The sequence below is a fragment of the Nematolebias whitei genome, chromosome 12 (assembly GCF_014905685.2).
Source record: "Nematolebias whitei isolate Nwh7 chromosome 12, NemWhi1, whole genome shotgun sequence".
NCBI classification, from domain to species: domain Eukaryota; kingdom Metazoa; phylum Chordata; class Actinopteri; order Cyprinodontiformes; family Rivulidae; genus Nematolebias; species Nematolebias whitei.
The window spans coordinates 23,201,524-23,227,092 of NC_056509.1; the positions used below are offsets into that span (position 1 = coordinate 23,201,524).

General features: G+C 40.9%; 1 protein-coding gene across 1 annotated transcript in view; it reads right to left on the reverse strand.

The window, feature by feature from the left end:
• The window catches only part of agbl5 (AGBL carboxypeptidase 5), a 30,986-nt gene extending 7,742 nt beyond the window's left edge, over positions 1 to 23,244 (reverse strand). The window contains exons 1-15 of the mRNA XM_037685098.1: positions 23,166 to 23,244; positions 19,558 to 19,843; positions 19,301 to 19,472; positions 19,044 to 19,210; positions 18,757 to 18,934; positions 18,466 to 18,644; positions 11,561 to 12,068; positions 11,174 to 11,343; positions 7,073 to 7,208; positions 6,778 to 6,989; positions 6,497 to 6,696; positions 4,164 to 4,343; positions 1,439 to 1,557; positions 1,306 to 1,358; positions 1,009 to 1,181 (exon numbers count right to left, since the gene is read on the reverse strand). Coding sequence (XP_037541026.1) covers positions 1,009 to 1,181; positions 1,306 to 1,358; positions 1,439 to 1,557; positions 4,164 to 4,343; positions 6,497 to 6,696; positions 6,778 to 6,989; positions 7,073 to 7,208; positions 11,174 to 11,343; positions 11,561 to 12,068; positions 18,466 to 18,644; positions 18,757 to 18,934; positions 19,044 to 19,210; positions 19,301 to 19,472; positions 19,558 to 19,772 — 2,662 coding nt within the window. The 5' untranslated portion in view covers positions 19,773 to 19,843; positions 23,166 to 23,244. The remainder of the gene's footprint in view (positions 1 to 1,008; positions 1,182 to 1,305; positions 1,359 to 1,438; positions 1,558 to 4,163; positions 4,344 to 6,496; positions 6,697 to 6,777; positions 6,990 to 7,072; positions 7,209 to 11,173; positions 11,344 to 11,560; positions 12,069 to 18,465; positions 18,645 to 18,756; positions 18,935 to 19,043; positions 19,211 to 19,300; positions 19,473 to 19,557; positions 19,844 to 23,165) is intronic.
• Between the last annotated feature and the right edge of the window lie 2,325 nt (positions 23,245 to 25,569).

The window sequence follows — 25,569 nt, forward strand, 5'->3', positions numbered from 1 at the left end:
AAAGGTTTGTCCAATAAACTGCTGTAACATTTCAAAGACTGGGAGTAGTTTAAGGACCGCAGCCCTTCACTTTGGTCTCAGCAGCCTTTGGACTAGCAGTTAGCTCATGGGTCCAGTCAGAAATAAACTCATTTCTCCAAACAAAGGCCCTTCAAAGAGGTATCTATAACAGGTAAGATATTAATTGTTCCTAAATTTAACACAGAACCTGTGAGATATTGTATTATTGGAGATAACCTTAGGAATGTTGTAGAGCCTGAGAAAACTCCACCATTTGAAGGAACCAAGAAAAAACATTGTACATTGATTACAGGAGCGCCTCTGCCTGCCTGAGGAGGTGAATTGTGGTGCTCCTGTGCAGAAAATCAAAATATCTCCTGGTGGGGGGGGTTATAAGGAGGCACTTTTCCTTTATTTTCCAGAACTGACTACAGGGTCCGCTTCTCCAGATCTGCTTGTATTCTGTGCATACATCTGTTTGTGAAAATAAATGTTGTTAAACCTGAAGGATGCCTGGTCTTTCCCTCCGATCGAACAAATCCGGGAAGAACGAACCGGCACTCGTTCTCAACAAACCCCATTTCAAAATGTCTGAAATATTTCTTTAGGTTTGATGTAAACTGCTAAGGAGCTCATTTTAGAGCTCTGCTTCAAAACCAATTTGTTTTTATCTCTGAGCAGGAAATCGTGACTTTAACGTTTATTTTTAAATTCCTTCTGTGATATTTTATTGTATTTTAGTTTTTTGTTGCCTATTTATCCCTCACCCTTAATACTGCGCTTTGTCTAATAAAAGTTGTTTTTCTTCAATATGCTTAAAGGAAAACGGCATAAATAAAATTCCTGACAAGTCCTAAATACATAGCAGCGTACGGCGATGCGTCCTAATTTCTCTCAGCAGACGTTTCAGATGAAGAACAGCAGGAATCACTGAAGTTAGTGGTGAACATTTTGCGGTTTGGCTGAAAACAGAACCAGGTTACCACAGAGCAAGTGAGCGGGACGTGCCTGACAGAGGCAGGTGTCTGTGGAGGCCCGGCCTGAGCAGCTTCCACGCCTTCGTGCTGGCCGACACCTCCTGACCTTCAGGCCAGGTGGGAGATGTGCGAACGTTGAGCGGGGCGTGGGTTGAGCACGTCCTCCGGATGGGGATGCGACTTGCGTGCGGCTGCAGCTCACACCTGCGCAGACGAGAGACGTTTGCCCTCACCCTTCTTCTGGTCAAATTACACCCCCCTTGGATTTGATTTTTATAACTAACAAGCAGTTTTGCTACTTTTCCATCCTCAAAAAGGCTGAACTTACTTGCTAAGTCTGATGGATGACAAGATACATTCAGGGTCCAAGTCTTTAGCAGTCTGTGGACACACGAAGACGTCAAGACATTTAAATCTAGGATAAATGTGACACAACTTGCTGTGTGAGGGGGCCAGCTGACCTCTTTGTGTGTGAACGTAAGAGATCTGCAGCCTCGGCCTACGCGCCCAGGACGGGTGGAGAAAGACATCCTGGACCAGCTTGATGAACCACCAGCTTTAAAATCTGAGCCACTGACTCCTGTCAACAACACGAAGGGACATTAGTACGGAGCTGCAAACACAGAACTGAACATATCAGGGATAAATTAACCACCTCGTCTTCGTTACTCGGTTTACGGAGTTTCTCTCTCTCCAGCTGAGACATGAAGAACTGACACACAGAGACAAAGGAGAGCAGAGGACTCACAGCTTCACAAAAAGGATCGTTTTTATTCAAGACGTTAAACAGATAAAAAGGTGTGTGAAGACAGCAGCACACTCCAGAATAGAGCGTTACTGACCGTTACAAGGACGAACACTGATCTGTAGTGTAGTGTTGAGAGATTAGCACCGAAATGAAAGAAAGGACACAGTCATCATAAAGGTTTAAAGCATAGAGACAGCAGGACACAGGACGTCAAAACTCACAGTGAGGAAACAGACAGCATGTCACCCAACAGGCTCCCCGCTGGGTTTAAAGCAGCAGGAAGAGGAAACCCCTAATAATCCTGCTTTCAGCCATAAATTATTCTGAATATCTTCTCTAATTTGCTGGATTTAATATTAGCAAAAACGTCAATTAAAGCGCTAGATATCGACCTTCAAAACCTGTACTTTGTGGTTACATTTTGGCAAATTAAACAAGCTTCTTTTTCTACCACTTTAATGCAACTTGGTCATGGTCGGAGACGTGAGCAGAGGTGTTCAGAAGAATAATTTTACAACGAAGCAAGGTAACGACGACGTGTCACAGCACTGGATCGGACAGCAGCTACAGCGAAAGCCAAACACCTAGAGCTGGTTCCATCAAAAACACCTTCAGGCTCACAGACGATCGAGCTTCTGAAGCTTCAGCGCAACTGGAACAGCACAGACCCACATCCAGTACGAGGAGGATGCATGAACAATCGTCACATTATCTCCACGAAGACGTTTACAATTAAAGTCTTTTATAATTCTCTAACTGCTACAAACATAAACTTTACAAGGATTAATAGTTAAATATGTACCTGCCGAGTGCCCACAAGGAGACGTATCTGCATGAATAAACTATGATCCACGGATTTTATTACATCTAAACCAATACTGGTCACCTGACTTAGACAAACAGATGGAGTACTAAACAAACTATTTATTGTTTGTCAACAACGCTCGTTATTCCACCAGAGGCAGTAGGCTACTCATGAACATCAGGATGTCCCGACCACGGCGGGTCGGGCACTGGAATGATTCAAAAGATACTGAATTGCTACGTTGCATAAAGAAATAAATAAAACAATACCTTTTAACATCAAACTGTCAAATGTTTTATGTACTTTTTTGATCAATGGACTCCTAAAGGCTCTAACAGGACAGCTTCTGCCTGAAACTTAAACATTTAAAAAATTAAAACTACAAAAAGTAAAATAATTCTGTGCGACTCTTTGAAAATATCTTAAACCAGTAAAACAAATGTATAATTAAAAGTGCAACACGGTAAACGTTAAAGCATTATTCACGCTCTGTGGCTGATTATGTACAACTCTTATCTAAGCAACAGATCAGATCTTTTAAAGTGGGGTTCTGTGAAGAGGTTCTAAATAGTTATCATCTTACCTGTTGTAGACAGCTCGTTGAACAAACTCAGTTTAAGAGTTACAAAGTTAAATTCTGACTGGACTGAAGAGATAAAGGCTAGTCTTAAACTAGACAAAAGCGATCATAACATAAATAATATGTTCTTGCAGGAAGCGTCCACGGCTGCACAGTAAGTGTTACAGCTAGCTGCTCCTGCTGCTATCTTGGCTAGCAAACAACCACAGAATTGTACAAAAATAACCTTTTACTGTGAAAAGGTCACCAAAGTTCAGGTTAATAAAACCGTGCAGGCATGAAGCGCTGTGAAGCATTAAAGTGTGGAGTTACTTTAATCCCCTGTGGCATTAGCCGCGCTCAGGCTAGCTGTTAGCTTGTCATTCCTGTTGGACCTAAACTGAATTTGTCCAAACTAAAGTTGTTCAAATATTTACAACAGGTAAGCTGTTGTGATGTGTCAACAGAACCCTGCTTTAAAAGATCTGAACTACTGCTTTAAAACTCAACAGTAATTGTGTGTAAACAATATGAAAAACTGACAGTGTGGTTTTGCTTCAAAATAAATAAATCAATCAAAACAGCACATTACAAGGTCGTTTGCTTTAGCTTATTATTCGTACACAGACACAATGTGAATATAATATTTAAATATTTATGTTGCTCAGCTGTGGACTTTAAATAATCCACGAGAAAATACGAGTTCAATAAGTAAACAGTTCCTGTAGGAAACACTCACACACCGAGGAGTTCGTTCTGCTCAGGTACATCAGAAGACTGTGGGGTTAGGGAGTACTGGAGGCTGAGAGTAAAACCAGAACCAATAAATGCTTGAAGAGCTAGCACCAGTAATGTTTGGAGCTTGAACACACACACACTCATTCACACACTCACGTCCACAGTCTCACTGGATGTGTTCGGTTCAGTCGGGGGGCGGCCCAGTCGGAGAGGTGGTGGCAGGTGGGAGGCTCTGAAGGAGCAGGGGGCTCAGTTTGGACAGCAGCCTGGGCCGGGGCAGAGCCTGAAGGGAGGGTAGCAAGGTGGAGAGGCTGGGGGGCTGCAGGGAGTACAGACCTGTCATATTGATGGAGGCCGGGAGGGGACAGGAACCGGCTGCACACATTGAGGAAGATGAGGAGGACGACGAAGAGGAAGGGGGTGACCGGGGTGGGTGGGAGGGTTTAAGGCTGTTGCCGGGAGACCGCAGGATGGAGCGGTGGTGGGAGGAGCGTCTCTTCTCCTGAGGCTTAGCATCTAAAGAGGGAGACACACACACCTGGTTCAGAGACCTGCAGGGACTGTCCAGAGGAGACACAAATGTCCCCGTCCCCCCCGACAAAAATCACGGATGAGATGAGCGCCCCGCCAAGTTATCTAGGGGAAACACTGATATTGTTGTACATTATTAGTGTTGTATGGGAACATACAATGACGACAACACATAGCACTTTATTATTTATTTATTATTATTAACGTATATCTTAGATCTTTTAGTTTTGTTTGGTGTTTATTTAGTGTACATTAGGGCATTAACAGAGTACTCGAGTAATCTACACATCGATTGCTAGGACATCTATCGAGGTTAAAAATGTAACATCGAGTATCCGTAGTGACGTCATATTATGTGACCACCGTATGACCGTAGGGGGCGGTGTTGCACTGATGCAGGTCACAGAGTATGGTGTAACACCGGGTCCAATCCACCGAACCAGAACCAGTTTCCTCTTGTTTCACAAACAAAAAGCAAAAAATATTAATCTCTAAACCTATTAAAAAAATCTATAAACATATTAATCTCTAAAACTAAACTTAATGCGCACCACAGCTGGCGGTGGTGCGGGGTGGTCGACCCCCCCCCCCCCCCCACTGTTAAGTTTCGTTTTTGACGTGCTGCGTTTTTCTTCACGTTTGCAGTTTAATAATAACTAATAGTTTAGTTTTTCTTGTGACTTATTTGCAGTATGATAAATGGTAGGAGCATAATATACGCTCCCAATGTTTTGTTGGTCTTTTTTTGTAAATAAGTACCTTTTTTTGCAGTTTTATTTATTTATTTATTTTTGTATCTTGAGATCTATGATGTCAACAAATACTCGAGTTCTACTTGGGTTTTATTATGTTAATGTCGAGTTTAAAAATTATATACTCGTTCAACCCCTAGTGTATATCTTCGATCCTTATTTACTGTTTCTTTTTATACTTAATATTTAGCTATTTTGGGGTGTAACTGGGACACTGTGTACATAATTTCGTTCCACCTCATGAACTACATGAGATGGGAATGACAATAAAGTTTAGTTGAACTTGAATTACTTGGCCAGGAAAAAAAAATAATAATTCAATTTAACTCATAAGTTCTTAAACAGTCTGTTACATCTTTTTTTTTTTTTTTTTGCACTAGACAAGAATGTAGTTTTCGAAAAACTACATTAACACTGTATTGAAAAAAAAAATGCCGCCAAGATGAACAGGTGAGATATTCACCTGTACAGTAACAGGAAGGGATAACAAAGAGGAGCATGTAAACAGAGCACGGCTATAAAGGCTAACAACAGACAGAAGAAGAATCTGACGATTCTGTAGATTATTTTGAGTCATTATCAGAGCGAGAGGAAGAAGAATCAGAGTTTAAACTAAACAAAGACCAGGGAGTTAAAACTGCACTTAAAAGTTTTATGTATTTTATATTTTTGTGATGATCAGATTATGTAAAATGATAAATACCTGTACATTTAATTAGTTTCAAATGCATTTTTTTCCACAGATGAATATTTTATTTGTTGATGATATTATCTGATCAAAACCGTTTAGTATTTTTAGTTGAATTTATATGCTGTGCTTTCATATATCTTTTCCTTTTAACTAACGTTGTTTTATTAAAATATTTTGATGACTGTGTTTTGGGTGTTTATTGTTACAGCACTGTGGTCAAAATGTGGTTGTTTTAACTGATTTTTAAATAAAGTTGACTTGATCCTAGCATGAACTCGGTAAAGTAGCTATGTGCTGATTGCTGCTGATCCAACCTGTTTGTGGAGGTTTGCTGAATCGTTCACCTGAGTAACTGAACCTCTGAATGCTGCAAAAGAGTCTTACACCAAATGCGAAATAAAAAAGTCTGAATACCTGTCCATATGGAAACACAAGTCTTTAGCCTAGTTTCTTAAAAACAAAATATGAAAATGTAAAGAAAGTGTATGAATATTTCCTACAGGTAGCTTATGTGGCACAATTTAGCTCTTGTCAGGCGTCATGGACCAAGACAAATAAAACAAAATGCACCAAACAGGATCAAAACCACGAGATGAGGTCACACTGGGGTGCCACAGGGCTCATGGTCACGTGTTTCTACACATCCAGGACATGAAAGTCTTACTTGGGAGAGTTTAGGTGGGAGATCAACTTACCCCTGACGGGCCCCAGTGTCTTGTTGCCTCCACGCCCAGCGGCGTGTGTGCTGTTGTGCTGTGTGTGAGCTCGAGGTGGGGGGCAGCCAAAGGTGAAACTCGGAGAGCTGTGCATCTTTGGTGAGGGGGTCTGGCTGCTGCTGCTGTTGCAGCGACCGCGACTGATGGCGTTCTCTGACGCCGACCCAGACAGAAAGCTGCTGCCAAATCAAAAACATGGAGCCTGTGAGCAAACTCTCTCTGCGGGACCTTCAGCGTCTCAGACACGTGCGTGAACTCACTTTTTGAAACTTTTTGGCGGTGACAACTTGCTGCCGTGGTTGTGCACCTTCGGAGGAGTGCGGATGTGCGAGTTCAGGCCTTTGGTGTTGCGGACGTGCTTCAGGATCCAGGCTCGGAGATTTGTGAGGCAGGTGTGCTCCGACAGAACGAGACGAGGCCAGGGGTTACACTCTGCCATGTCCAGGGCAGAGACGGCCACGGCACGTCCCACCTAAAAGACCACCGTAAAACATTTTAAAGAATAAGACAAACTACTTACAGTAAAACAGACAGAAACTACCAGTGATGTCCTACCTGCTCAAATATTTCCGGAGTGTATTTTGGAGGGAAGGATGGTGGTGGAGGAGGGCTTGCCCGGCCGTTGTCATGGCAGGCAGGTGGGATGGTGTTCATGGTTTTTCCTGTGTTATAGTTACACTCCAAAGTATAACTGATGAGCAGAAGAGAAACAACAAAGAAACTGTTACATTCTTGTTTATGAACCAAGAAGGGGAAAAAGCTAAACTCTTTACGGTCAGTAACTGATGGTGGAGCTCTTTATATAACAACCCCTACATGACATTTATAAAATACAGTGAAAAAAATATTTGTAATGGAGTAAACTACCTAAGATATCTTTGAAACTATTAGGGTTATTAGTAGGAGTGCACCGATCACAGTTTTCTGGCCGATCTCCGATCAACGATTTCTAAAAAGTCTGACCTGCCGATTCCGATATTGTTTTATAAGCGACACTGTCAGGTGTTAAGGTCACAAAGTACCTTCAATTTGCCAATATTATTTTATTGAAAAACATACACTTGAACAATATCTTAGATACAATACAAACTTGTTTTAACTAGTCATGAGGTAGTGCTCTGAAATATAAATGAAGTTTAGACAATTGTTAAAAAAAAATTAAAAAAAATCGGTAAAATCGGTTACTCATGCAAGTATCATCCGATTTCCCAAAATTAAGAAAATCGAGGCCCATAACCCATAGTTATTAGTATAATATTGTGCTTTTTGTAAAAAGACAAATCACCTCCATCTTAGGTGGAAATTGAAAAATAATACCTGTTTCTCAGTAGTTTAACTCAGCAAAAGATACACGTTTAAAAAAATTTACACAAAAAATCCTATTGTGATAAATATGTTGTCAATAGAATATCAAGTTAAAAAAAAAGAGATTTTTTTTTCCATGAGGCAGAGCTGACTCTAACTTTAAAAAGTGGATCAAAAATAAATAAACAACAGAAGACCTGAGGTTATTGAAAACAAGATTACTGCAGCACATTATGCAGCTGTTGGCAATCTATAATAAATAAATACAGCAATCTATAGCAATGGCCCAGACAAGCAAAGACCTTGTATAACCTTTGACCTTGATTTGTGACCTTGACCTTGGAGCTAGGGTGATGAAACGGGAATGCCGCACTGTCTAGTGATGATGCATATGTGTATCAAGTTCCATTAAATTTTCCTGAGCTTATCAAAGTTATGGGCGGGACAAAAGAAAGCTTACGGACAGACACGTCCTGCCTTTGACAAGCGTATAAAAATAAAAAAAATTTATGTAATTCGAGAAATTGGTTGCTAGATATATTTTCAAACAAGCACTTTTTAAAGTATCTTCTGGTTAGAAGCTTTACTAGATCTTCTCAAGGACAGTGTCTACCAACATCTCTATTATCTGCCCTAAAAATATAATGAAATTAAATATTAAATAAATATTAAAAAAATATATCACAACCAGTTTGACAAGACTGTCAACAAGGAAGAGGGCCAGCAATGGAGGAGGGGCGTACCAAAGAGACCATCTTATCACAAGCAGAACTGGTTTGTTCCACTTTGGAGTAAGCTGTTGGGGGAAGAATCAGTTTTGTTGTGTGTTTCCTCAACTGAAGAAGGCGAAACGTTTCAGCACAAAAAAAGAAACTGTCCAGATGACCTGACTGAAAAATGTTGGGTAAATGTTGGCTCGTCTTAAGCGCAGAGGTGACAGAGCCTTCTCTGTAGCAGGACCAAGACTTTGGAACGAGTTACCTCTGCTTGTCAGACAGGCCCCCTCTCTCGGTTTTCAAGTCCCGTTTAAAAACTCACTACTATTCAGTAGCCTTCAACACCAGAGGATCTGTGTTTTGATCCTGTACGATCCACACTGGTTAGTCGTCATTATCTGCATCGTTTTTATGTCTATATTTCTGATTTACTTCATTTTGTATTTTGCTTTGTGTGTTACCTGTTGTTCTGTCTGCACAGCACTTTGGTTGGCCTTGTCACTGTTTTAAGTGCTCTATAAATAAAATGGTATGGTATGGGTATCACAACCAGTGTTTCTGTTGGAAGGTCTGATTTATTTATACTTAAATAAAATGTGTGGAGGGACAGACGACCTGCAGACTCTGCAGACTGTCATTACTCGGCTCAAACAGACGCAGCATTAATGGTTAATGAGGACACATAGGAAGGGTTTATCCAGATGTATGGTGCTGAGAGATACATCTTTCACTGTGTACAGGAATGTGAATAAGTAAAACAAGTTTAGGAAGAGAACAAAGGGGCCAAGAAATTATACTGGCTGTACAAATGGTACCAAAGCCTTTAGGGTTATATCTCAATGATTGACAAATATGTAGAATAAAATAAAGCTGCCTAGATATTTCTTTATTTCTTGTTATAAGAGTATTCTCCCTTTCTTGGGAGAATACAAGAAAGCTCAAATTGATCAACTGGACTAAAAACTGTCTCTAACCCTACCACTGGACAAAATTATCTTTGAAGCCTAAGAAGCCCATTTTTATCAATCTTACCCCCCTTTTTACAGAATTTGAAGAATATGGACTTAAGCAGAGTGACGAATGCAGCTGATATGTTGTTAAAAGTGTGCTCTGTGCAGTGGAGTGAACAAAATATTTACAGTAGTTCTGTTCTGCACTTTAAATGCATTTAAAGACATCCATAGCACAATATCATAAGGGAAAGCACATCCAGCCATCCATTATCTTTTACCGGCTTCTTTCATTTTGGGTCACGGGGGTCGCCGGTGCCCATGTCCAGCAATCACTGTGCGAGGGGCGGGATACACCCTGGACAGGTCTCCAGTCCATCACAGGGACACAAAAAGACAAACAAGACAAACAACCATTCACTCTCTCACTCACACCTAGGGACAATTTAGAGTTACCAATCAGCCTAACATACATGTTTTTGGTCTGTGGGAGGAAACCGGAGTAGGGAAAGCACAAACGTAAACAAAAAACATTTTTTTTATTTTTTTTTATTTCCCTGGACATTCAGTCTATGTAACTGAATGTGGCACCTTAGTAGGCCTGTCACGATAACAAATTTTGCTGGGCGACTAATTGTCTCAGAAATTATTTCAATAAACGATAATATTGTTTGAAATTTGACAATAATTAGTAATTATTGTCAAATTTAAGAAGAAATGTTAAGTTTTGTGTGTAGTACCTTTTTTGACCAATGGATGGCAGCATAAGACTGTTTGAACTGAAGGATGGATAGTGAGGGAGCAAGCAGTGTGTGTCTCTAAGAAATATGGGAGGGAGACCCCTTGACATGACATGGGCAGTCTCTCTTCAGTTCTCAAAATGGCAGATGATCGGTGTGGTTGGAGCTGTTTAGCATAGCATTTGTCAAACAAAGCTTTTAATAAAAAATCAGTAAACAAGTTCTCAGCTTCTTTTTGCAGAGAAAAACAACTTTTTACACGAAGACACGGGTTTCTACCATGAATTTTGGAGCTTCGACAAGACTGAGGTTTTTCCCCGATGTCGGCCTGTTAGCTTAGCTCGTAGCTTAGCTTCTCAGCTTAGCTGCTTTTAATGATTCAAAAACGTGATTTTGGATCGTTAAAACTGATTTTGAAGAAAAGAGAAAGGGAAGAGTCAGTAAAGAGCACCGGAGTTGAGCCTTTTGTCATCCAGTGTCTTCAGTAGAAAGAGAGACACGAAGAAACGATAAAGCCGATAAATGAAAATGAAGTTTATAATTTTCATTTATCATGCGATTAATTGATTTATTGCGACAGGCCTACACCTTTAGTTTTAATTTTAGCTCTATATACTTTCAATTAACATGTACAGACCCCGCTTTATTTAAACTAAAAAAAGCTAAATTACCCTCAATGTGCCTCACTGCTTGTGAGTCAGGTTTAAATTGTTTTGGTGCATTTGCTGTTTTTGTAACCTTTAAAGAAAAAACATTCAATAACATGATGCTATTTTGCAGCAGTTATAGCATATTTAAATCAGGTCTCTTTTGTAAATGAGTCCCCAAGGCTCAGTGGGATTAACCTGTCTAAATAAAGGTTGAATGAATGAATTTAGTGTTACTTTACGCCACGTAAAGGGAAAGTGAAGTGTAACACTACAGAATAGTTTAGGATGTGTGAACCTGTGAAGCAGCCCGATAGCCTTGTGGACGGCGACTCGGCCGCTGCCTTCTTTAGACTGCCCGTCCCTCTTGTCCCGAGCGTACATGTTCTTTTCTGAAAAGTTGCAGCCCAGGAAATCAAAGTGAGCAGAATTCACAGCGATCAGTCTGGGATACAGCAAATTCTCCACCTGAAAAACAACAAAAGCAAAACACAAAGCAACTTAAGAGAAACGTAACAGTTTTAGGATGCCTTTGCTGTGAATGACAGATTCAGATTAACATTTCAAGGTCAAATTGTTTCAAATCTAAGATTTTTTTTTTTTTTTTTGTTGCTAAAAATAACTTGAAGAAGTTATGACACATTTCCAAAAATACTACAAGCAGAGGGGGGATGATCAGTTTTACCTGCTGGCTCTCATCAGGAAGGTTATTTCCATACATGAAGCATCCGCGTTTAGAGGCGTGGCCGTGTAGGTCCACGTAATATGCCACCCCTCCCTCCTGGGGGGGCACAGATTCCTCCACCTGCGGTGCAGCTACGTCTTCAGTAGAAGGAGCTACAGACTCTGAGGAGCCTGGAGAGCTGTTCTGGTCTCCTTTTCTCGTCTCTGCGGTGGGCCAGGTGCTCTCCATCACCATGGTAACCTGGGCTTGGGCGGGGTTTCCATCTTTCTCTGCGTTGCGTTGGTTCAAGCTGGCTTCGAGGGGAGTGAGCGGTGGAGACTGATGCTGCTTTGTGGACTTATTGTTGAGGGGAGTGAGCTGTGTGTGAGGGGTGCTGTTACTGTGTGTGTGGGAGTGTGTGTGTGTGTGGTGGTAGAGCAGCAGTGCTTTGGCTGCATAGATGGAAGGGTGAAGCTCAGGGCTGGGGTTCAAGTATTGTCTGTTCAAGTTCACGCCTCTGGAATCAGTTCTGAAACACAAAAACATTACAACTTTTATTGTTTATTGTTCTTCATTACAGAATGTAAAAGAAACACTGATCCACACGTTCTCCCTCAACCCCGAACATAACAACAAAAAAGCAAGGCATCCAGACGTAACGTCACTGATATCTCTAAAGGGCTTGATAAGCTCAGCTCAAGTCATTTGGAGCTTGTTGACACGTTCATATTCAAACTATGTTTGGATGAGCTGCACCACACTGTCCAGGAGTCTGCAGATTATACTCCAGGGCAAAAATGAAACTGTCAACTATCTATAAAGAAAATAAATAAAACGAAGAAGAGCACAGTTCATGCTCAATAATCCAGGTAAAAATCCACCAATGTTCAGTCAGGTCATCTGGACAGTTGAGGACGGCTCCTCAGATTGAAGAAGTCCTTTGGATGAAGGACGGATCGTCTCAGAAAAAAAGAAACCGTCCACATGGCCTGACTGAACATTGTTGGAAAACAAAGAGGAGTTTTGAATGACCGTGATACGGTACTTTTTTATTTCCTTGTGTTTTCTGAGTGATGCGTTAGAAGCAAATATCACTATATTTCTTTAAATAAGAGCCCTTATTGGCAGCACGGTAGCTCAGATGGTAGAGCCGTCACCTCTCAGTGAAAAGGTCACCAGATCAAATCCCAGCCAGGGGCCTTTCTGGGTGGAGTTTGCATGTTCTCTCCGTGCATGCGTGGGTTTTCTCCGGGTGCTCCAGTTTCCTCCCACAGACCAAAAGCATGCATGTTAGGCTGATTGGTAACTCTAAATCAGGGGTCACCAACGCGGTGCCCGCGGCCTGGTAGCCCACAGGGACCACGAGTTGCCCATGGGGCATGTTCTAAAAATAGCACTATGATCAAGGAGCACCGTCTAAAAATCGTCATTAATTATATTTTTTAATTTAAGAAATAACATTTGCAAGGATGTATATTTGAAATGAAAATAATTAATAAAAATTTTAAAAAGAAATAGTTTTACACATACAGTTTTAGCAATCTTGTCTGGGGTCAAAGTTCAGAATCATTCATAGACCACTCCCATCTCTGCAGCGGTGCAGCTACAAGCAAGTTTTACCTCCAAGATGTTAAAATGGCAGAAAAACGTAAGAAAACATGTTCACAGTGACTGGGAGGAAGAGATCTTTTTACAGTTGTGAAAGACAAGTGTGTCAGTGTCTCATTAGTGGGCTGTGGTGACAGCAAAACAATGTGGAGTGACACTTCACCAGCTAACATGTTAGCTTCAATGCTAACTAGCCCCCTGGTGACTTACAACAGGCAGAAGGTCAGAGCTAGAGGCAGCACTGAGCATTAAATGGCAGACGATTTTCATGAGGCATTTTCAGATGAGGTCTTGAAAAAAGCAATGATGAAATATGTGAAAAATAATTTATTTAAAAGAGTAAAAGATGCAAATATAATGCTGTATAAATAAAGTATTATTATTATTATTATTAAAAATGCATGCATATCTAAGGATCATTACTAATGTCACATGATTCATTTAAAAATGTCAGTTTGTTTTTTATATTACTGATCATTTGTAGCTGCAAGTTAGAGTTCTTCTGAAGTGTTATAAACAAAACAGTTTGTGCAAACAGAGCTTGAGTGGAAGATTTTATTGTTAATAGGTTATTAAAAATGTTATAGAAGTTGTTATGGTAATAGTAAAAGGCATATTTTGAATGGATGTTACAAATGTTATTCATTCCTACAAAACAGTTAATTAAATATTTATAAAATACACAGAATTTCAAATGTTACTGATTGAGATTAACATAAAAGAAATGGTTATCTATGTTTAAATATCAGTTTTCTGCTGTAGTAAATCATCCGTTTGGCCCCGTTTGTTTGGGACTGGAGCCGGTCTCTGCTGCTTTTGGGTGAAGGCAGGGGACACCCAGGACAGGTCTCCAGTCTGTCCCAGAGACACAAAGAGACAAACAAACATCTACACTCCCACTCACAGCTAGGAACAATTTAAAGTTGCACAGAAGAACCAAAAAGGATTCAATCTAAGTTCTCGACTGAGAGTTCTAATCACAAATTATCACTAATAATTGATCATATTTATCATGCTAAATCCTTACTGATAATCACTGTGGGGAGTCTTTAATAATACAGATCAGATCAGATGTGATCAGGCAGTCATATATTCACATGTATGTACATGTATTATTATTAATACTATAATTAAAGGTGAGCCGTGCAAATTTGTTTGGATCAAACAAGTCGCCCTTCGTGTCATTCTGTACCACTGACGTAGCGCTCAGTCTCAAACAGGCTGGTGACCTCTGCTATCAATTGTCCCTAGGTGTGAGTGAGAGAGTGAATGGTTGTTTGTCTCGTTTGTCTCTATGTGTCCCTGTGATGGACTGGAGACCTGTCCAGGGTCTCCCCCACCTCTCACACAGTGACTGCTGGACATGGGCACCAGTGACCCCCCCGCGACCCAGAAAGGAAGAAGTGTGTAAAGATAATGGAGGGATGGAAGGAAGAGTCCTTGTTTTTCATTCTCTCTGAGGCCACTGTTTAAATGAGTTTTATAGTTGAACAGTCACTGTGCACGTACAAAGTCTGCACTCTGGATGTGAAGATTAACTAGTTCATAGACTGGTTACTCTACTCATCTATATGAAGGTTACCCAGTTCATGGAGGCACACATACAAAATGCTGTTAGATCAGTAGATCAACACAGATGCATTGATTTATTAAGGTTGTGTACTAACAAAATCTGATTAATTTACATATTCAATTTAAAAAATCTTCAAACTGATTTATTATTATATATCTCAACCCTAATTAATGACAGAAAAGTTAAAAAAAACTGTATCTACTGTAGCGTTTGTGCATGCAGAACATCTTTCCTGTACTTGTTTTTAGTGGAAAACTTCCTTGCTGTTTATTGTTAATATACTGTCTGGCCAAAAAAAAGTTGCCACCAAAAAAAAAAAAAAAGGTCACACTAATATTTCATTGGACCTCCTTATCTTTGATTACATCATGCATTCACTGTGGCATTGTCTCGATAAGCTTCTTCAATGTCACTAGATCTATTTCCATCCAGTGTTGCATTAATTTTTCATCAAGATCTTTCATTGATGACTAGACACTAGTCATGATGGGTGCATCACTTCACCTGCCTCTTCTTACCCTGATGCACCCATCACTCTGGAACAGGGTAAATCTGGACTCATCAGACCACATGGCCTTCCATTGCTCCACAGTCCAATCTTTATGCTCCCTAGCAAATTGAAGCCTTTTTCTCTCCAGTTAGCTTCACTGGTTAGTGGTTTTCTTAAGGCTACACAGCTGTTCAGTCCCTTGAGTTCCTTCACATTGTGTGTGTGGAAATGTTCTTACTTTCACTATTAAACATAGTCCTGAGGGCTGCTGTTGTTTTTCTTCTATTTGATTTCACCAAACATTTAAGTGATCACCGATCACGATCATTCAGGATTTTTTTCCGGCCATATTTCTTCCTCGAAGACGATGGGTCCCCACTATCCTTCCAGTTTTTAATAATGCAATGGACAGTTCTTAACCCAGTTTTAGTAGTTTCTGCAATCTTCTAAGATGTTTTCTCTGCTTGATGCCAATGATTTGACTCTTCTCAAACAGACTGACATCTTTTCCACGACCACGCGATGTGTCTTTCAACATGGTTAAGAAATGAGAAGCAACTCATTGCACCAGTTGGGGTTAAATAACTTGTTGCCAGCTGAACGATAATCACCCATGCAGTAATTATCCAATATGAGGCTCGTACCCATTTGCTTAGTTAAAGTTGTGTTAGTTGTGTGCTTCACTGCCATGAGCACACAGCTGCAGGCCTAAACTACATCTACTATAGAGCAGTGGTCCCCAACCTTTATTGCGCCACGGACCGGTTTAATGTCAGACTATATTTTCACGGACTGGGGTGGGGGGTGCGCTGAGGTCCTATCCCAGAGAATTTTGGATAAAGTAGATGCCATTTCCTGCATTCTGGTGTATTTTACAAAGGTTTATTACAGTAGATTAACATGAAACAAAAGATGTAAACTCATTATTCAAATGACGGGCAGCACAGTGGCACAACTGGGAGAGCTGCTGCCTCTCAGCGAGCAGGTCCCTGGTTCAATCCCCGGTCCAGGGGCCTTTCTGGGTGGAGTTTGCATGTTCTCTCCGTGCATGCGTGGGTTTTCTCCGGGTGCTCCGGTTTCCTCCCACAGACCAAAAACATGCATGTTAGGCTGATTGGTAACTCTAAATTGTCCCTAGGTGTGAGTGAGAGAGTGAATGGTTGTTTGTCTCATTTGTCTCTGTGTGGCCCTGTGATGGACTTGCGACCTGTCCAGGGTGTACCCCGCCCCTCGCACAGTGATTGCTGGACATGGGCACCAGCGACCCCCGTGACCCAAAATGGAATAAGCGGGTAAAGATAATGGATGGATGGATATTCAAATGACTGCAAAGTGTTCGTAATGCAAAACCGCTGCAGCTCTGCAGGTGAGCGGCGTTCACTTCAGGACAAAGTGAATTTGTCAGTTGCTTAATTGTCAGTTATAAACATCAACATTAAAAGAAACAAACATTTGAAATATATCAGTCTGTGTGTAACGAATACAAGTTTCACTTTTTGAACGGAATTACTGAAATAAATCAACCTTTTCACAATATTCTAATTTTATGACCAGCACCTGTATTTCAAATTGACTTTTAATCACTTTATGTGATTTATAAGTGTATTACGTGCAGGATCATTTCTCATTTAATTAGTAGATCCCACACCGGGGGCAGCTGAGCCTCGTCATCCTCCTCCCTGCTCCGCAGTGATTCACACATCAGATTGTTCACAAAAGCGCAGGAACTTATGCGTAGTGCAAAACTTGAATTATATTTGTGTTTTTTAATAAAATTGCCCATGACTTTGAACTTGTAGGGGCGGAGATTTTTCTTTTTAAGAGCAGAAGAAGAAATGCGAAGGAACAGCTCTGATGTGAATTCAAAAAAGTTCAAGACAAAACCAGCTCTGATGTGATGTTAGGAAACTTTTTTTTAAATGATAGTTTTATTTAATTAATTGTTTGTCACTCTTTGTCAGGCGGGTTGAAAAATATGCAGTGATCCTTCGCGCTCCTCCTCCTGTCTGCTCCAGACCACGCAGCAGTGTTGCCAGGTGAGAAATGTAGGATTATCGTACTAGAGACATAAAATTATCATATTTTTATAGAAATTATCGTACACCCGTCATAACCAAAATAACAAATCTATTGATGCACTGTAGTAGTGATGGGTCCACTTCCAGACCAGCTCTGCTTCTTCTTCTTTTCTTTTCCTCACGCATGGGGCGAGCGCAGCGGACTATTCAGCCAATCATGGCCGTTGTTCTGAGGCAAACGCAAACACATCACTCGTAGGTCACATTTAGAAAAGCACGATTGGCTGGAATTGCCAACCAATCGTGCATCTGTTTGCGGACACAGATGCCTTCAGGGTTCACAAAAAAACTCCAACAGACAGTTGCGAGAGGCTGATAACAACTGACAACAACCACACATTCACGGAATGGTCAAATTATCGTATATTTGGCCTTGTTTGGGATTATTGATCGTACAGAGGGCAAAATTGTCGTACAAATACGATAATTATCGTACACCTGGCAACAATGCAGCGCAGCTAAATTACTCCACCCGAACGGGGTAGAACCAATCTGCGCATGCGTCTAACAGAAACTGAAACTTACCACTTGCGTACTTGACATGCGTCAAGAGTGAGTCATTGACAGATGTGGAGGAGATAATCCGGTGATTTTTCAAAATAAAAGTGGTTTTTTTGTTTATTTTGTATTTTTTTGGTCTCAGTGGGCCCGGTATAAATTGACCCACGGCCCGGTGGTTGGGGACCACTGCTATAGAGGGTAACTCTTTAAATTCACTCCTTTGACCTTCAAAAGACCAGCAAAATGTTGAAAATATGAGTTCAGTAAGCAGACAGCTTTCTGTAGTGGCATGATTTGATCAATTCCACGTACAGAAACATAGTCAGTACCCCTAACCAAAGTGTGAGTCAGGAAAGAAACGAGATTCAGTAAATGTGGTGGCTCTGTGTCAGTATTTCTTTAAACGATGTCTAAGCGTACAGAGAACCCTCCCAATCTGAGGTGTTTCGTTAATGTCCCTTCACTGTCAGCTGTAAGGTTTCACTTTGTACAATTTAATCTTCCAGTAATGATTTTTAACAACGCATTTCAATGTGAGAATGTAATTTGACTATACGGCCACTGAGTATTATTGACTGAGGCTTTTTTTTTAACAAACTAAATATTTTAATTTATAAACTCCAGCTTTATTTTACATGCATTGTGACAACAGGTGCACATAATGTTCAACTCTCACCTGTAGTGTCCTCGGACGACTCCGTCCGGGTTGAGCATGGGTATGAGCTTGAACACAAACATGTTGCGCAGCGTGTGTGCACGTGGGTCATCTCTTCTCAGGACGAAGTTGAGGAAACCGTTAAACACAAAGGACGAGGGAGTTTCCCCAGGATGCACACGACTGCTGAGGAAAAACACCTGCACACACGAACACGCACAGCATGGATGAGCCTCTTTTACCACGTTAAAGCGACTGGACACCACGTTCAAAAGTCAAAGACAGTATTTGGATGTAGCGATGATACGATACCCTCTTGCCAGAGAAGCGGTGAGGTCTTGGAGTGTTGGTGTCTGGAAACAGCTTTGGCAGACGAGCTTCTCTCTCATCCTTCATCCCGCTGCAGTTAGTCACAGTGAGGAGGTCCACCCTTTTGCCATCTAGAGAGTGACACAGCAACTCCCTGTGGTAATACACAGTGCTTGATGCACTGACAAAAGGAAGACAATAACACAGCAACATTTTATTTCCTACTTTAAAATAAAATCTGTCAATAATTTAAACACGTGAGGCTTTTTTGTTTCATTTGTATGCGTTACCTGCTCGGACTGAGGTGAACAGCATTGGGGTAGCTCTCATCCAGCTGCTGCAGCATCTCCTGGCACTCAGTGTAAGAGAATGGGAAGCAGAAGGAGAAGTAGGTGGTAGCCCCTCGCACCTCCAGCAGCCGATGGGTGAAGGTGAGGATGAACTGGTTATCTACAATCTGGAAAAGCAGCAGAAGAAAAAAGGAAAAAGAAAGAAGCATGTTATTAATCTGGCTCCTCGTGATCTTGCTCACAGATGGTGGATCTACCTTAGTTGTGGGTCTGTCTCGAATTCTCTCCCATCGGTTTTTGCCAGGCAAAGTGAGTACAAGAGGAGCCATCCCCTGGCTATAAAGCTTCCTCTGATTATTCATGTTCATCACATTAATCTTTAGCAGTTTCCCAGGCGGAGCGCCTCTCATGCTGAAGTAAAACCACGATCTGAAAAACATCAAGTAGCAATGGTTATTTATAGCACGTGATCCAAACAACAAGGACGAAACATTTAAACAGCGAGTGTAGTCACCTGTTTCCATTCTCGTGCTCCGTGCCAGCACAGTCTGGCTGAGTCCACACGTTGAACTCGTAGTCGGGGGTAAGATGTGTCCCTGAGGTGGAACACCCAGCGGAGGCTGCGTCCGAGGGGGGGCTAGAGCTGCCCTTCTCCACCTTCTCCACTCGTGCTAGGTTCCCTGAGTCGAACTTGGAGCTAAACACAATGTTTCCAAAGCGAGCCTCCATGATGCTGCGCTCTGCTCACTTTTCTTCTTTCGGGTCAGTTAAGTGCCGGTCAGCTACATGACACCGCTGACCTGTCAGAGGAAAGACGTGTGCTGTTATATCACTAACAAAACTAATCAAACTCAAACCACATATTCAGATTAGACAGATGGCACTTTTTTCCCTGAGGATAAACATTTTGCACAACTACCAGGCTTGTGTCCATTTTAAGCAATAAAAACAACCGCACGCAGCAAGTTTAATGTCCACTTTTTCAGCACTGCTTTCATGTCGCTTCAACTTATTTTCTACTATGACACTAATCATTTACCTCGAAGTACCTCTATTATTTCAACAATCTTTAGCATTATTATCACCAATTCAGCTGCAGAGTAAATAGAAGAGCCAAAAACTTGGATTTAAAGACAAATTGTAGCAATAAAACCCCCTGGTTATGGTACTAATTTAGAATGAAACATTACAGGACCAGAAAAAGACAACTGAAGCCTTTGAATTTTTTTTATGGACATTTAAAAGTGTAGTGAACTTAATCTGGTGTCACGACTAAGCCTAAGGTCAAAACCCTTGACCTTAAGAACCTTGTGGGACAGAAACTGTCATTTCATTGATTTGAATCCAGAGATACAGGTTCACCCATCCTGAGACTCTCTTTCTTGATAATCAAGTGAAAGAACACTCTCTTTTTTATTATCATTACTATTTTACAGATGTTGATAATCAAAGTGTCTTAGTTCAAACCATTTTAGATGTTGCAGTGAACTAATCGATTTTATTAACTGTGTAATGATTTTTAATTCTCATGCAAAGTTAGAACTCATGTTAAAGCTGTTACAAAGTAATTATGCATTTTCTGATTTTCTGTCTTTGAATGAGCAAGTGTAAGTTGGTCCAAGGTTGGAGTCAAACGCAAAACAAGTTGTTGGAACGAACTGTCATGTTTTTAGAATCCTCTCAGACGTAAATATAGAGGTTTTGGCACCTGTTTCTAAACTCGCCAAAACAAAACTCTCTCTGTCTGTGAGAACATTTCTGATCTGTCCCATAACAATTCTTGCTGCATTCTAACCTTTTACGTCACAAAACACACCCCGTCTGGTCGGTTCTGGCCAATGGGAGACTCCCGTATGAACCGGGAAAAGGGCTCTTTAAAATGTCGGTACTTCCTGGTCTAACGGGTTCTGTGAGGGTTCTGTGAGGGTTCTGTGAGGGTTCTGTGAGAGTTCTGTGAGGGTTCTGGGAGCCGGGAAGATCCTGACATGACAACAGAGCTCTTCCGAGTTCCATGGGATTATAACATTTTCCACTGAGGTGAGCTGTGAGGGACAAAAAGCTGCTACTCCGGACGAGTAACAGCATCCTACGGAGACGCTGAAGGGTGCGTTAAACGGAATCTCGCCTGAGACATCTCCAGGTAAAAGAGTCGATTTCACCACCTAAGTGTACCGTAAGGAGAAGCTGAAGAAAGCCCAGAGAGTGCCGTTCTGTTCACACTCCCTCAAACCCCATCTTTTACTCTTCTTTAAACTTCTTTCCCATCTTTAAACTCTTCTCTCAAGTAGAAATTCTTCCAGATATTTAGAAATGTCTGTGTAAAGTGCTCATCCACATCCGTGTGGGTAAAAGATCATAGTTGTACAGTTTTCATAAATGTCTGTGGTGAAGCAACGGAAAAATCATGGCCGTATGATTTTTCCTGATTGATTGCTTATGTTGTTATTTTCATAATTTGCCAAATTAATGTAAATGTTTGATGTTAAACTTTGATTCTGTAAATAAATGACCGCATTCATTTTGATGGGTCAAAGATAAATGACGTCTCACGTTTGCATTTCATTAAATTCAATGCACGTTTTATTCAGTTCAGAAAAATGAGGAATCCGCGTTAATTGATGAATATATCTGAGCATCTGTTCATCTACAAAAGACCAACCTCTCAATCTTTTAGTTATCTAAAATAATATGACAACTGAACCACAGTATTTAATATTCATGTACATGAAAATAGAAAAACGCAGACGCCTATTTGTACACTGGTTTTTAAACATAAACTACAATTATGACTGACATTTAACAACATTACGTCCGAACTATCAGAGCTGACTTGTCTGCCATCTTGGTTCCAACTCGTGGATTTGTGATTTGCTGCCTAGAAGGGCCAGCCCCTAAAAAATAATAATAATAATAATAATAAATAAAATATAGTTATTGGACAGCAGGTTGGAATAATGAGTATGAATCTTGTATAGACTTTTACTTTGTTTTAACCACATATAGACTAAAAAAAACTATTTGATTTTATTAATCAGCACTTGTTTTTTGTAAAGCACAGTGTTGACATGATATTATTATTTTCTGCAGTAACAAACCCAATTACAAACCTAATTACTAGCCAATGTTTAAACAGTGACCAATTTATATTTTTCTAACCATTAAAAAAGCTGGAGCATTTTCAACATTCATTAAAGAATGTTTCCTGAACATTTCATGGCAATATCTGAAACAAAAGTTGAAATAAAGCTGGTTTCATATTTTTTGTTCAATCTCAGAATTTGACATTTTAAAACTAACTTTCTTTTTCTTTAACCTAGTTTCATGATCTTTCATTTACTTTATCACAGGAAACTAATTTAAACATAAACCTCTTAATAGTTGTGTGAACATACCAAGAAAATTTACCCTTTTTACTGCATGTTTTATACAAATTATAAAAAGGTGTTTAACGTGGGGCAAGTTTTACATTGTGATTCAGTTCTAATTCTTCACTGATTAAAAAAAAACAAGAAAAGATATAATCACGCATGCTCAATAATCCAGGTAGATCAATCTAATAAGGTTAAGTCAATAAAAGAACAAAAACAGCTTCCCATTTCAAAGTCAACACAAAACAGCGCCGCCACGAGGCTGTTCAGAAAACTGCAGTCGTGTCCAACAAAACCAACAATGTGCACGATTTATTTAATCACAGCCGGACATACATACGACGCTACATTTGTTTTAATCTCCATTATAAAACCGTGACTGCAGCTTTGCACAGGAACAATGTCCGTGTTTAAAAATAACAACAAAATGAGCCGAGGTTCCGAGCAGAGGGGGCGTGAAGCCACAGCGTTTGGCTCATGAAATGCTTTCATTTTATTTACCGTCCATGACAGACACTTAAACGCAACACGGTGCTTTGTGTGCTTTCCTCGCAGATTTAACCGTTAATGTTAGCTTCCTTAGCTAGCATCCGTCTCCAAGCTACCGAGGCTAACATAGCAACCAAACCAGCAGCCGTCGTAGCTCTAAAATGAACACTGCGTTCACGAAAGTACGATTTTATGTCTTTTACACCTTCGATATATTTGGTTTAGTCATGTTTCTGCGGGTGAACACATGAACTGACAATCTTACCGGGTTATTTTCGATCGATGTCCATTTTTGTTGTGAACGTCCTTCCAACCATCACTGCTCCGAGTGCTGCGTTCAGGTTCCGTGTGCTGCGTTCAGGTTCCTCGGGGAAAATGCGACTGGAATTTTCTTGTGCACGCAGCGGAATGTGACCAAATTAAATATATAAATAAATACACAGTAATTAAGTGTATCATTTAATTATTCAGCACATCATTAAATCATGAAATATACAACTAAATTATTAAATATACAATTTATTAATGAAATGTCCCATGAAATAAATAAACGTACCTTAATTTATTAAATCTCAGGATGGTTTTAGACTCTGAGTTTAAGTTTAATAAACAAATCAACTCTGTTCTGCAGAAAAGCTTCTTCCTGTTAAGACAGATAGCTAAACTTAAGTCAGTGTTGTCCATCTGACCTTGAAAAACTCCATGCCTTTATTCCTACCCCACCAGACTACCGTGACACACTGGGGCCAGCCAGGCCTTGCACGTCTCCATCTCATCCAAAATGCTGCTGCTCGGCTTTTAACTGGAACTCGTAGGTTTGAGCATATTACACCAGTTTTGCCCTCCCTTCATTGGCTCCTTATACAAATAAGAATTGATTTTCAAATACTCCTGCTAACATCCTGATGCATGCTCAATAATCCAGGTAGAAAAATCTAAAAAAGTTAAATCTGGTCCTCTGGACATTCAAAAAAACCCAAAACAAAGCACAACGACAAAAAATGTAGAAACGTTTCGTCTCTCGTCCGAGAGACTTCTTCAGTCTGAGGTGCTGTATTCAGCTCAGTCTCTTAAATAGCACCTTCTCAGAGTGGATCAACCAGTTTTGCTGCTGACAACCAAAACCAGCTGATCACATGGTCAAGAAGGACCATCAGCCTAACAATGGATCATTAGCACACTGATGGCTGTTTATTATTCACAGAGGGCTGAGTGATACTAGCAATCACAGCATTGTAAGAGGGGGACAGGTGAACCCGGAGGCCTCCACTCCTGTTTAATGATGGACGGTTTCTTTTCACAAAGATGGCCTCCTTTACTCCTCTCTCAAACCATCGTTCCTCTCTGTCCAGGATGTGAACATCTTCATCCCTGAAAGAGTGACCGCTGGCCTGGAGCTGAGTGTAGACCGCAGAGTCCTGGCCTGATGATTTTGATCTTCTGTGCTGGTCCATCCTTTTGGCCAGTGGCTGTTTTGTTTCCCCGATGTAAGACTGATCACCCTCCTGACACTGAACAGCATACACAACATTACTCTGTTTGTGCCGGGGAACTGGATCTTTGGGATGAACCAGTCTTTGCCGTAATGTATTTTGGGGTTTAAAAGCCACTGGGACGTTATGTTTAGAAAATAAACGTCTCAGTTTCTCTGATACTCCCTCAACATATGGAATGACCACTGGTCTGGTTCTGGGTTCCTCCTTTTCACCTGTTGGCTGACTGGAGTCCTGTTTGGGTTTCTTCTCTGCTTTTAGGAAGGCCCAGTTAGGATATCCACATTGCTCTAGAGCCTGTCTTGTGTGGGATTTCTCCTTCTGCCTGGCTCCCGAGCTAGTGGGGATGCTGTCTGCTCTGTGATACAGAGTCCTGATGACTCCTAACTTGTGCTCCAAAGGGTGATGGGAGTCAAACTGCAAATACTGGTCTGTGTGGGTGAGTTTGCGGTACACCTCAGTTTGCAAATGTCCTCTATCAGAGACTGAGACCTCACAGTCCAAGAAAGCACCAAGTAGAATTCCTCTGGTGGAGATGATCACAGCTACTGAGTCAGCCATCCGCAACAACAAAATGAAAGAGGGTGAAGCAGAACAGCTCAGAATCAAAGTTTCATCCTGCCTCAGCAATGCCAAACCACCACCTTCCAACATCAGTAGAGAGGAGAGGGACGCACTCACCACTCTTAGCAAGGACAAAAACATCATCATTCTCCCAGCAGACAAAGGAAGGTGCACAGTGATTTTGAACCAGAAAGACTATCATGAGAAAGTTATGACACTCCTTAGTGACTTAAACACTTATGAACCTCTGAAAAGAGATCCAGGAAGTGGTTACAAGAAGAAATTGATAGATTGCCTGAAAATTTTGGAGCAGGACAAGGCTATTGACCGTTTTCTGTACCACAGACTGTACCCAGGGGAGGCCACACCTAGTCTGTATGGTTTACCTAAAATCCACAAACAAGGTGTACCTTTAAGACCAATTGTTAGTATGATTAACTCTGTCATTTACAATGTTTCCAAATATCTGGCATCTGTACTCATCCCTTTAGTTGGCAGCTCAGAACACCACATACAGAACACCATGGACTTTGTGGACAAGGTGAGGGATGTCATCATGGAGACTGATGAAACAATGGTCTCTTTTGATGTCACATCACTCTTTACGTGCAT